This window comes from Colias philodice, chromosome 3 (genome assembly GCF_061535455.1).
Source record: "Colias philodice isolate Cphi_HAF_F1 chromosome 3, ilColPhil1 Martin Lab GWU primary, whole genome shotgun sequence".
Classification (NCBI taxonomy): domain Eukaryota; kingdom Metazoa; phylum Arthropoda; class Insecta; order Lepidoptera; family Pieridae; genus Colias; species Colias philodice.
The window spans coordinates 10,351,950-10,366,197 of NC_143088.1; the positions used below are offsets into that span (position 1 = coordinate 10,351,950).

General features: G+C 33.3%; 1 protein-coding gene across 1 annotated transcript in view; it reads left to right on the forward strand.

The window, feature by feature from the left end:
• Positions 1 to 14,248, forward strand: part of 5-HT2A (5-hydroxytryptamine receptor 2A) — a 62,731-nt gene that overhangs the window by 19,806 nt on the left and 28,677 nt on the right. The window contains exons 2-3 of the mRNA XM_089714812.1: positions 10,860 to 11,646; positions 12,075 to 12,177. Of these exons, the coding sequence (XP_089570938.1) occupies positions 10,995 to 11,646; positions 12,075 to 12,177 (755 nt within the window). The 5' untranslated portion in view covers positions 10,860 to 10,994. The remainder of the gene's footprint in view (positions 1 to 10,859; positions 11,647 to 12,074; positions 12,178 to 14,248) is intronic.

Below are 14,248 nucleotides of genomic sequence, written 5' to 3' on the forward strand. Positions count from 1 at the left end.
CTTTCATAATCCAACCAAGTGAGACTATAATACATAAACCGCTTAAGATAAGTATATCGTGGCTCTAAGCAGGATCTTGAAAGGTAAATACTAATTGGATTTAGCTCAAACGAAGCCTGCGTTAGCTTTTATTTTTTCCCCCGGTGACCGCTTTATACGTGTTAAACGAGCTTTCTTTCATTGGGTAAATAACCTATCCATACCGTATAATTCATCCAATGTTTAGCGCAAATATTCATTACAAAATTTTCTATGTTTTCAAGTATTTAAATGTTTCTTCTACAGCTGAGAGAGAGCAAATTTGATAATTTACTGTGTTAAAAATGTAGCCTTATAAGCCAGTAGATACGTAACCTCCATTATGAAAATCTTTGTTTGTCTGTCTGCAACCAGCTAAGCTGTAAATTGGCTGGCTAATAGCCAATAGCTTATATTATAAAGTGTATTTTAGTTTATCCACATTCATGGTATTGTGCGCATTGGTAATGTCGAATTCGCACCTGTAACTGCGGTAGGTACTACTTTGTAGCAGTTCAAATTATGGAAATAGTGTTCTGTATACCTAACTGGTGCTGTAAATATTTAAATTGTATAATTTATATTTCTTCGACCACTATAATCTACCAAATGTGAGGACGGTATCTAAAATTTACTTAGATGCCTGATTATTTATTGTTACCGTAAAGCGTATATCACCGACCACGGTTTCCGTCTTTTGTGATAGCTACAATAAAAGATTTCGGTCATAGTGATCAGTTCACAACTCACAATACAAAAAACACTAATATTACGCCTTAGAACACTTTAAAATATTGGCTACCTATACAAATTGAATGATAAGTGTTCTCTATTTCGCTTTGTTTTACTGGTAATTTCAAAAGTAAGAATTAATTATCAACATTCGTTAATTAATATACATGTTAGGAATATATTACATAGTCTAAATTGTTACATAATTGGCAGTCTAAGCTGCTGTGATGAAGGTTAAGTTCCTTTTAGTACCTTTAAGGGACAATTTCGTGTTGCTGGGTAGTTCGTATTTTAGATAAAACTCGAAAAGATTATCAATTAGTCCCGATGTATCGTTTTATTAATATTACAAATGTTTTATAATTCAAAACGAAAAAGTTTTTGATTTGAATTTAAATGAACATTGAAATTAACGTAACTCTCAAAGAAAATCACCCAAAAAACAAAATATCCTTAACTTCTCCATTAAACGTATAACTACACGTTATATCCCGAAGTGATATTTTATTCCAACAGCTGAAAGGTGAAGATGACAGATTCGCATTTAGCACTTGCTGATAGGTACATGGGTAATGCATTTTCAGTAGCGGTAGTGCATCTATGCATACATAGCAACCTTTTAGTGTACTTTGAGTGTACTCAATATTCAACGTATTTTGTAATATCGCTTCAATGTTTAATAGTTTCGATATAATACGCTTATGTAGGGAGAAGTGGTAAAAACGTTAAAGTGAAAGATTTTTGTTGTGTTTTTTGCTAAAGAAGTTCCAAGAGCATTTATCTCTTTCACACGTTATTGCTATGTGACCTACCTATTTTATTTATTCCGATTCCATGTAGACACATTCCAGGTTCGAACGGCTAGTTAAATTGAATAATATCATTGGTGATAGTATTTTTTTATTAATTCACAACGAGAACAGCATGCTTTTCTTTGATTATCAAAACAATAAGGAATAGGATCATATCCGTTTCGTACATAAAGTTAATGTCCTTTTGTCCGGTTAGTTCCTTTAGGATTAGTTAGTAACTGCTACAAATAAAATAAAGAAAACAAAGTGAAATAGTGTATGCGATAACTGAAAGTTAAAAACAAACATGAGCTTGATAAAGGTTGATAAACGTGCTCAGTCCTTGAAGTTTTGAAATTGTTCATCTAAGTCATATGTTTGCTTTCTTACAACAATATTGGAGTTTGTGTGAGATCTCTACATTATACAATGTTGTATAACATGTATTTCTACTAAGAAACAATGTAAAATTGTATATTACTTCAATCAGTTAAATGCGTATACTACTTGAGAGTAGGTGTTACAAACATATTTTAAACATAAATATAAAGTAATATTCTGTTTAAAAGCACTTTAAATATATGTATTCACTATTCAGTAATATACATATTATAATGATACCTGTTTCAAGATACATTCAATTTAAACACTAGATCTTTCAGTGTACCGTAATTTACTCTGAAGGCTTTACGACTTCCTTTAGAACCTTTCCGTTGCTATTCAACGACGACTCGTTCTTTGTGGATCTTTCTTATATGGCCCTAATTAATTCGTTCAAGTTAAATATTTTCTATAGAATTTCTCATAAAAAAGTGTTAATTAATGTTTGAAAGTAGATATGCATTTTATTACAAGCTGAAGAACATTGCAAGTATATCATACATAATACACAATTATAGAAATCCACACCTTCTGGTATTATGGCCATGAGTACCATTTTAAATGAAATAATTCTACCAAACATAGTTAAACCTCACGACAAACGCAAGAGCGTCGTTTTTCACAATGGTGCTCAATAATGGTTAGAGTTTTTACATATACTAAAACACAATTATTATAATCTGAGTGTGTAAGTTAAAGAAATAAAGTTTAGGCTTGCGTAACTTGGCCTGAGATAAAACGAAGTTTAACGCTGACAATGCATGCTCACTTTCTGCAGCTTAAAATGTAATAGAGAAATAATTATGTAATATACTCGTATTTATACCACCTTATTTACCCATTTACACGTAATTCAGAAACAGATCTAGGCCAGACGTATTTCAAATTTGTCGTACAATCACATTAACTACGAGAACAGAGGCATTCCATAATCGCATGAATTTTGGAACATTAAAAAGATTTTCAGTGTAATTGGCGTGGTTAACGAATCGTGACATAAATGCCTTTCGGAGTACTTACGCTTTGTGTTTTAAATTTCTAGCCAAAAAGGGTTTGGGAGTCTGAGCGGAATAAATGTGTCAAGTTTCGTTTAACTTATTTGAATCGAATCTGTGAATGTTTGTAGCTTCAATGGGGATAAATTGATTAACTTTAACGAATGTAGGTGTGAATGCGGATTTGTCTTTATATTGTAGAGGAGCATAGTTGGTTTCAAAGTTTTTACAACAAATTTTTCATTCATACTATTGATTGGTCACAATTTTTAGATGTTTTGTGTATACTTTATCATTTTTTCACACTCTTCTTCACGTCTCGTCTTTTTACCAGCACGTTTCCAAGGACATTTATCTAAAGAGAAAAGCCTATACCTTTGTTGTCCCTACTGAAATTGCGAGACCTGCATACTAAGGGTGGCCAATTATTTATTTTTATTTCTTTATTTCGGTACCCATTTTAGGGATTAGTTCTGACGCACGTACCACTTTTAATGGCGACTTTTTCTTCTAATTCGTTTTGATACGAAATAAAAAAATACACGATTATTGAACACTAGCTGTTCCCCGCGGTTTCATTGCTCCGCTCTTGTTGGTCTTAGCGTGATGATATAAAGCCTATAGCCTTCCTCGATAAATGGGCTATCTAACACCGAAAGAAATTTTCAAATCGCACCTGAGATTAGAGCGTTCAAACAAACAAACAAACTCTTCAGTTTTATAATATTAGTATAAATTGGCAGTTCAATGTAATTATCACATACGAACACACATATGAATGTAGTGATAATGAATCTGCAGTATAAATACCTACGTAAGATATACCTACATTAGTTCTAAGCCTTGTCTAAAAACAAGCTTTAATTACATTACCGGTAGTGTACTCAGCTTTAATATTCCTAATGCTTGGAAACAGGCATTGTAGTCTAAAACGCTCGTAAAATGCGTGAATTTCTGGAATGTGTTCTGTTTTCGTAGTCGAGTGGATACAGTCGTAGACTAAGCTAACATAATGAAGTTGTGAATGTGCACATTGCAGACTCACTAAGCAAGGGCGGATCCAGCTTTAGTGCCAGGGGGGGGTCACATATACGTGGTCAATTTTCAAAAGCTATATTTTGGTAATTTAATTGATACGTAGATTTAAAAAAAAATGGTCAAGTGCGAGTCGGATTGGCGAACCAAGAGTTCCGTACAAACATTTTTATATGTTTTAATATTAAATTTATGCTTTTTGCGATTTTTCCTTTATCTGTGCTATAAGACGTAAGTTTCTATTAAATAAAGATTAAATATCAAGATTCTGTGTTTTAACCAAATTTCAGAACTCTGTGTTCACAGGAAGTAGTACAATACCTATAGATTTTGATTCCCTTGCGATAATGTCGAAATTTGTGATAATTTACGGCATAAATGGCTGTATCTTTTGATTGCGTTGGCTTATAAATTTGATTTTTTCACAGCTATAAGGAACCGTAGATTTGAGTATTCGGTATGAATTTCAGATTGATACCTCCACGTGTTCCTGAGAAAAAGGGTCTTCACAGGCAGACAAACTTGAAAAATATTTTTTTGCAATTATTCCTGTATCTGTACTATAAGATGTTGCTTTGTACCAAATTTCAAGATTCTAAGTTTACGGAAAGTACCCTGTAGGTTTTGAGTTTTGAATCCCTTGCGAATGTCGAAATTTGCGAAATTTTTCGGCATTTACGGCTGTATCTTCTGATTCGTTGACATAGAAGTTTAATTTTTTATAGCGTAAATGTATTTTAGACTTGATTTTTTGATATGAATATCAAGTTAATACATGTCAGCGTTCATGAGTAACAGGGTTGTAAGTTAAAAAATTTTTAAATATTTTTTTATATTATAATCTAAGGAAAAATTCATGCTTTTCGCAATTAGTAAACAAAGTCGTTGTCTCTGTGCCTATTAGGGACATAGGCACAGAGACAACGACTTTGTGTGTGTGATTAAATCTTTAAAACTACGCAACGAATTTCGATGCAGTTTTTTTAAAGATAGAGTGGTTCAAGAGGAATAGTATATAATTTATAAGGTTTTAGAGAAAGCGGGCGAAGCCGCGAGCGGTAAGCTAGTCTGCGTTATAAGACGTTTGATTGTACATACTAAATTTCATGACTCTGTGTACTCGGGAACTACCCTGTAGGTTTTGATTTCTTAGGGAGTGTCGAAAATTTTCAGCAATTACAGCTGCATCTTTTGATTGCGTTGGCTAAAACGTTTGAATTTTTCACAGCATCAAGGGACCGTAGACCGTAGAATTTCGACATTAGCAAGGGAATCAATACCTGCAGGGAGCACCCTGTCCCGTAAACACAGTCTTGAAATTGAGTATAAAGTATCGTGTTATAGCACAGATGTAGTAATAACTGCGAAAACCCTAATTATTTAATTAAATTCAATCCATACTAATATTATAAATGCGAAAGTAACTCTGTCTGTCTGTCTGTCTGTTACTCAATCACGCCTTAACTACTGAACCAATTTGCATGAAATTTGGTATAGAGATATTTTGATACCCAAGAAAGGACATAGGATAGGTTTTATCCCGGAAATCCTACGGGAACGGGAACTATGCGGGTTTTTCTTTGACTGCGCGGGCGATGCCGCGGGTGGGAAGCTAGTAAAAATATATTTTTAAATAATTTTAAACTTACAATCCCTTTACTCATGAACGTCGATTTTTTGTTGTAATTTGACTGTATTTTATAGTGTTCATTTGAAAAAAAAAATTTGCTATTTTATGTCTTATCCACGAACTGGGATATTTCGATATTTGAGGTTTTGTGTGAAAAGTGTAACAGCAAAAGTTGTAGAAAAAAAATTAATTACATACAACTTTACCACTTTATTCCGCAGTTATAGTTTTTTTTTTAAATCGACAAACCTGTTATTTGTCCTTAAATTACGACCACAGGTCGACCCTAATAAACTTTTTCTATAATTTTTGTTATACTTATTCTCTTCCGTTACCGTTTGTAATTGATTTCATTGTTCTAAATTACTTTTATGTCTCAAAATTCAATAAAAACATCATATTGAACAGTATTAATTTGTTAATTTAAAAAAGTTAATATTAAATTAGTGGTCCACTTAGGTCGTGGACCTAGCCCAGGGGGGGGTCATGACCCCGTGACCCCCCCCCTGGATCCGCGCTTGTCACTAAGTTTGAACGAGTTTAATCCATCACACTCAACTGTCACGGTAACGTCACTCATTGTGTTTTGATTAGCTTGGCTTATAAAGGAGTAGGTAGATGACTAAACAGAAGCTGTAACCGACAATATCATGATTAACTAAAACAATATTAGATTGCAGGAAGTGAAAAAATAGTCAAACTTTTATGTGCAGTCTTACTAAATGACTTGTGATAATATAATACACGTTCCGTATAACTTTAACTAGCTGAAATTTTACGTCTATTTTTAACTCGATTTCGTAATTTATACGGTAATTATCTGCTTATAATGCGCTTTCTTGTACGGGCTCTGACTCATTTATGACTGAAATTTCAACATTTCATGCAACGGAACTTTGTAATTTTGTGTAAATACCCAGATAGCTTTTACGATTCAGCAGATTGCCAACAAAACCGGGGAGACGTGTCATACGAGCCCTATTAAAGGTAAAGAGTGTTCTTTATTTTCATGTGCATATTCATATAGCCCATATTAAACACTGACTCGCTTAAATAGGTCACGTTCTTTCTTTACGGAGGTAACTTTAAGCAAGCATTAACAATATTTTGTGACGCTTGTTTGGAAAAAAATATAAAACCGTCGAGATTTTCTTTAGGAAAAGAATTTAACAAAAAGGAAGAAATGTTCTGCCGTACGATATTGGCTACACTGAGTCGATATTGGACGATTGGATTGAAAAATATTTACGAATACAAAATAACAAAGTATTACTTGTATTATATTATAATATATTATCTGTGGTATTAACTTCTATCTTAGTTATAAGATAAATCTTTAATTTTGTCCAATTTGAGACAGGATAATTGAGTTGAAAATTACAGTCATATTTAATTACTGATATGGTTATTTCATTTGCTTATTTTTACCGAGGACTATTACAGGACTAGGACAAACTGAAGCTTAAAACTTGGATGCAGAATTATTCATAAATTCTTTTTTTAACGTCACTTTATATTCGTCGCTTTATATAATCCTGTCACAAGCAGTCTGCGCTATGAAATCCTTCTTACAAAATTGAAATCCTTCTTATGAAATAAAAACATATTTAAAATAAGGGGTGGCATAAATGTTTGTAATCTCTTTCTTGAATCTTTATGTATTTGTAGATGCCATAAAATTCCAGTTTAGTAACTGTATGTACAGTTACTGAATCAATTTGGATTACTAAAGATATAACAAAAATTATAATTATACTAGCTTTCCACCCGCAGCTTCGCCCGCGCAGTCAAAGAAAAACCCGCATAGTTCCCGTTCCCGTGGGATTTCCGGGATAAAACCTATCCTATTTCCCGGGGTAAAAAGTAGCCTATGTACTTTCTCGGGTATCAAAATATCTCTATACCAAATTTCATGCTAATTGGTTCAGTAGTTAAGGCGTGATTGAGTAACAGACAGACAGACAGAGTTACTTTCGCATTTATAATATTACTAGAGGTCCGCCCCGGCTTCGCCCGTGGTACATATTTCGCAATAAAAGGTAGCCTATGTCCTTTCTCGGGTCTCAAAATATCTCCATACCAAATTTCATGCAAATTAGTTCAGTAGTTTAGGCGTGATTGAGTAACAAACAGACAGACAGAGTTACTTTCGCATTTATAATATTAGTATGGAAGTATGGATTTACTTAATCATAAGCCATAAAGATTAGGCTGATATAGTTTCATAAGATTAACATTATTTTTCTACATAACTGCAATTTAGTCTCTTTAAATAAAAATTCAAAAGTCCGTACATGTGAAAAAGAAAAACGAAATTCTTTCTGAGATTTTATTAGAGTATTATATTTACGGAACCCACGAGCCCAATTCACATTAAGCCACTTATATAAACACACATTACATAAAATGTAGCTGAAGCCTTTTTATTTTTAGATTATAATCACGACTTGCACCTCAAGTGACATATTATTTGCATAATTACTTCCCTGAAATTTCACATTAACCTTGACACTACATTTTTCGTGGTCTCTTGTTCGTATTTTTACACTAAATTACGTTCTTCTATTGTATTACAAGACAAGAGCATAATTTACGAGTTTTGTGTTATACCTACTTAGAATCCGGAATTATTTCTACATAGCTATTATAGTAGAAAGTGGAAAGGACTACAGAAAAAGCCCACGCTATTCTTCTGTTCGGCTAACTTTTCTTTAAAGTTTATTTTGTAGTGATCGCACAATGTACTCGTAAACATTGATACTCATGTATCTATCTTCATGTAGCAACTCAATCTATGATAGTCTGCTAGATTATTAACCAAAAGAATTTCCCTGTGTGTTATAAGCAAGCTATGAAGGTGGTACAAAATATTCACATATCTGAGTAACGCTGACAAAGCTGACGTCCCACGCGACTCGTTTCATGGCGTTCTTTGAAATCATTCAGCCTTTTTTGAAATGTGGGCGTTGCATTGATGAGACGTTCGACAAAGATTCCGTTTTGGAAGTCGTTTATTTTTTGTGTATTTTTGTCTATGCTGTCTTGATGGTAATTGGCTAAATCGACGGACAATTGTACAAAATAAAACATTCAAATGTGAAAAAGTTTCCGTAAATGGGGTCACGCTCCAAACAGTCTCGTGGAAATAGGAGAAAACTTATTACCTAAAAAGAACATTAGGACCATTCGGTTTAAGGCCGGCAATAAGGGTTATAAGATATTGTTTTGGATACGACTGGGCTGCTTCTGTGACATAACATTTAACCCCTCACGCGTCCTACTATAAAATACTGATTTAGTTACGAGCAAATAATGTACGTAGGACGCGTGAAGCTTTAATGCAATTACATAATATATTAAGGGCTGATTTTTCAATCCTTGGTTAAAATTTATCCGTCCAATAAAGTATTACACGAACATTTTAAAATGTCACCTGTAAACTGTCAAATACGGACAATTAGAATACATTTTTGAAATGGTAGTTTATTACGTTATTCGATGAATAAGTTTTAACCAAGGATTGAAAAATCAGCCCTAAGTAAATTGCGCTACATTATTAGGTATTTTTATGTTGACTGACCGGTTGGCTTGGTTCGTAGTGGCCCTGCCTTCCAAGCCAGAGGTCGTGGGTTCGATTCCCACCCGGGACAAATATTTGTGTGATGAACATAGATGTTTGCTCTGTGTCCGAGTGTTAATTATCTATGTAAGTATTTATTTAAAATTATATATGTATGTTTATCAGCCATCTGGTTTCCATAACACAAGCGAAAGCTTAGTATGGGATGAGATCGTGCCGTGTGTGAAAATTGTCCTGAAAATATTTTTTTTATTTATTTTATTTTATTTATCTAGTCTAGTCATTTAAGATTTAATAAATTTAAATATTTTACAAGGACTTATTACACGATAAACATTATTATGAACGAAATGAACTAGAAACGTTTAACATAAATAAACTCATTTTCCACGCTTCCATGAATATGCGCTGAGAATTAATCATTTTTCCAATTCGTTGGATCCTCGTATAATAATGAATATACTTGAGCATAATAAATTGGAACACTTAATTTCTGTAAAATTCATATTCAATCGCATTAATTTCACGATTAAAATTAATGATGTGGTATCAAAACAATTGTAACGGAATGCAATTAAATGGAATAATAACAATATTATTTTATCGTATCTGAAGTTAATTAATCATTTTATTCCCACGTTAAAATGTACAATTAATGTTGTTCTCTTTAACATGATGACTTTAAACGTATTATTTACGTTAAACAATATTAATTTTTGGAATTGTTTTCTAAAAATTTTTAAAATAGAGTTGTGTTTGTGTGTTGGTTTTGTTAACTCAAATATGTATGTCAAAATTAACAACAGGATCTGCGTACCTAAGTAACATAATATAAATACTTACATATGTAATTTATCAAAAGTTCCTGATCTGGATTAGATAATCGTTTGACCCAGTTTTATCAAGCCCAACAGCCACGTGCTCACGTTTATCAAACTCCACCGTTTCTTGAAAAGTAGGAGCTATTAAAGGCACTAAACAACATCACAAAACGCTCAACACGTGCGCAGTTTACGATCTCAAGGACCGTGCCCGTAGTCATTTCCATTCCAATTCCCGCTATCCCGTCTTCAAGGATATAGGATGCAGTTTACGACTTTGCATATCAAGACTATATTGCAGTGTGGGTAATGATGCATATTTTTCAATGGTCGTAAAGGTTTACAGCCGCATAATTGTTTTATAGTTGTGTGGTATTAAATTTTTCATCGTTCTGCAATCGTAATACATGTATAACGTCATATTATGCTAGAGACATTTCCTCTACTCTTTAAGATCGATCATAATACCAATAAAAATGACGATGACACGTAACAATTATTCACCTCTTTCACTATAGATTTAAGGTATTTGTGTTCTCACAATCGTACTCTTTAGGAAAGGGGTTTAGATAATGAATTTCCTTGTACTTTGTGGAGAGGAAAAACTAATTACCACTGGCATTTCTCGTAGATTTCCTTTTTCCGCCAGTTAGTGCTTACGTGGACTTTTGTTCTTTTTAAGTGAATCCGCAAGAAGCTATTTTAAGACAGCGCCTTGATGTGTAATGAAAATTTTCTCGGTTAGACTCTGGTTCTAGAAATTCAATACCGTTTAATTCTATTGTAAAGGAACAGAAAATTGTGTTTTATATACCTATTTCAATTTATTTTTAGAGTTCAACGAAAAATTTCAATGTAATTATTTTATCTTTACAGATAAATAAACTTCGGAGATGAAATATTGAGCGGCAAAATGCTTCAAGACAGAATAACTTAACATCATTTGAACGTGATATACGATGACAAAATTTATCTATCCGGCGTTGCAGCGATGTCATAAATTTTCCTGCTATGACTAATATCACCTCCGAACAGCTTGAAGATTTCAAATGCAGACTCATCACGGGCCCCAGCTGTTCGGATGAAATAATATCTGGACTTGAATGTACAGGAAACGCTTCGTCCCTCTACAACTGCGAGTTAAACTTGGACATTCAAAATGAAACTTCATACTCATGCATTAAGTGCTTCAATAACAGCATGGGAAATAGCAGCGACTATACTCCATGCGATTTTAGATTCAAGTTAAACCTCATGACTGCGGTTTTCGAGAGTGCATTGAAAAATATGTGGTTACGGATACCGGATTGGAGCGCGTGTAATCAGAACAGTCTGGTCTGTTTTCCAAATTCGATTCGGACGTTGTACATTGACGTGTCTGATGATAGTGTTAACAGTAGTGCGTTAGAAAGTTATCAATGTACGTGGGACTATGGAAATGCTACGGATGTAGCGATCGGTACTCCAAAATACGAATGGACGTTTTTGTTTGTGATATTATTTATAGTAGCGGGTGGCGTGGGCAATATTTTAGTGTGTTTGGCTGTGTGTCTCGATAAAAGGTTGCAAAATGTGACGAACTATTTTCTGCTGTCGTTGGCGATAGCGGATCTGCTAGTCAGTTTATTTGTAATGCCAATGGGTGCAATTCCTGGGTTTTTAGGTAAGTAATTTATAATTGTTTTATAACTAGGTATATACTGAATAACTGTTAGCTAAGTAGCTGTTTCGTTGAAAGTGCTTCTTCATCTTAATAACTACTTAACCAATTTGTTATCTTTCACCAATAGTAAGCTTCATTATTCGCAAATGACAGGTGCTATATATTTTTTCGGGGTCAACCCAGACGGGGGAAAGCAGTTAGTTATGCGTAGTCACTAGTTGTAGATCAGATGAATTTTTAAGAAGAAAAAACCAAGATGGCAATTTATTGATAGATCATATTTTCGATTGAGTTATAAACCATTTCAAGATATACGTAACGTTCATCATTTCGGGTTATTTAATGAGCCGATTTTTTCATTGACTTCTGAAAAAACAAGGTTAGTACTTTAACACCAAATGTTTCCACAAAATAAACTATATTCCCAGGTTACTGGCCGCTGGGCGTGGTGTGGTGCAACGTGTACGTGACGTGTGACGTGCTGGCCTGTTCCGCGAGCATCATGCACATGTGCTTCATCAGTATCGGCAGGTATTTAAATTGCTTCGTTTTATTTGGCTGCTTTTTGGTGTGATTTGTTTTCGAAGTGTGATTGACAATTAATAGAAAATATATAATTAATTACTTTTGAAGTGAAACTTCTTTAGGCGGGGTGAGAGTAAAATTTCAAGTCGTGTCAGGGCAATATGGCCGTATCTTTGAATCTTGCCATAGAAGTTTCGCTTTTAACACGTGTGCTCGGCACACACGCTCTTTTCTTGCCACCATGAAAAAACAACTATTAATAAAAATGTTTAATGATTACTACTGTACTGATTTTAAGAGGAGACCCCGTGACTGTACAGAATATATTATTGAATAGAATAATACTCATAGTACCAATATAGTTATGCCTATGCATAGCACACAATTATGTGTGAAGAATTGTTAAGGGATTATATTAAGCCAATAATTTATGCTTACTAGCCACTTATATTATTGTTGTGATACCTTATTTAAAAGCTTTTAAAGTGAAACTTTTATTACATCGTCTCAAACTTTTTGGTCTGTGTAGCGCATGTCGCGTGTATCGCGGCTGCCGAGTAGGTATTCCTACTCGGCAGCCCCGTCACGTCACGCGACATGCGCTACACAAAGCAGTGTTCGGAACCGTTCGAACAGTTTCACTTTTACCGTGGTTTCATAAAACCACACAACATTTTTAGGACTTTTTCTATCATCATTTATTAAGTTCTTCTCCATCAATATAACTTCTAAACAACGAATATAGATCAATTATTAGTCCAGACTCCAGGCATTGATCATAATTATCGCTTTTATAGAATAGTATCTAAATAGAACTTAAGCGTAAATTCCTAACACAGATTCTCTGTTTTCAAAGTTCGGATAGTTAGAACTAAGCTATCTTGAACAATACCCGTATGCTTAAATGAAGATATGTTAACTTCTTAGTGTTCAGTATTTTTTTTCCTATCTCATAATAAGACGAGATCTAGTTTCTTTACTAAGATCTTCCTAACACAAACTACTATTATTCATGTCTTGTATACTTACAGTGAATTATTATGACCATATGTTAAATTCCTTTTCAATGAACTCTTTTGAAACTATGCATTGAACTACATATATTGATAAGAATTTATTTCAAAGAGGTGTTCCCATTTCGTATATTTGTTTTACGTGTGCTACAGCCGAACTTTTTACGAGGTTAGCCAATTTTATGATCCTCCTGTTATTTGAAAGATGCTTCACATGTTTATACAGTGCATTTTATAATCTGACGAATAGTTTTTGAGTTTCTTAATAATATTGTGTTAAGTGCTTTAGTTGTAGTCGATTTTTTTTTGCATATGTAATTGTCTTGATGTCAGTTTGCATAGCTTTCTTCCTATTGCTTATCAAATTGTAGAAAATGATACTTAATTTAATGATCAACCCCTCTCTAATTAGCATAATTATCCTTAGTAAAACGTCCAATAAATCTTTTTCCCCACTGGGAATGTAAATAAGGAATCATGCTATATTTTGTTCCTCTTTTGAGTTACTTACTCCTTTATCTTGACATAGATTTATTTTATTTTTTATACATATTTAGCCTTCATTAATTAATTAAATATAACGGTCGAAACATGTTAAATCCATAATCGAAAAATGAATAGATATGATTAGCAGTAAATAATATAGAAAGAAATATGTTTCAATGTTCCGAATAAAAATCCGTATTTACTTAATATTTTTAATACAAACATCATAACGATATCCCTGTTGGGGATCTAATATATTTTTATCGGTAGCAGATAATAGGGCAAATGGGTCCAGGGTTTATTTTATGGTAAACGATTAGCTTCACTCATAGATATTCATAACGTTAGGGTAAACGCGAGTATGATGGTGGCATAAAGTAAAGGAACACAATACATACAAAAAAATAAATATTCAAGATGGCATACGTTGTATTTTTATGTCATGAAGAATTGCATATTAGAAATTTTAATTAAAAAAAAAACTTTACTTCAGTTATGTATATGTATTGTATCTATTATTACAAAAAAAATAGTTTTATGATTTACTTGAATAATTACTAATGGTGAAATTCTATATA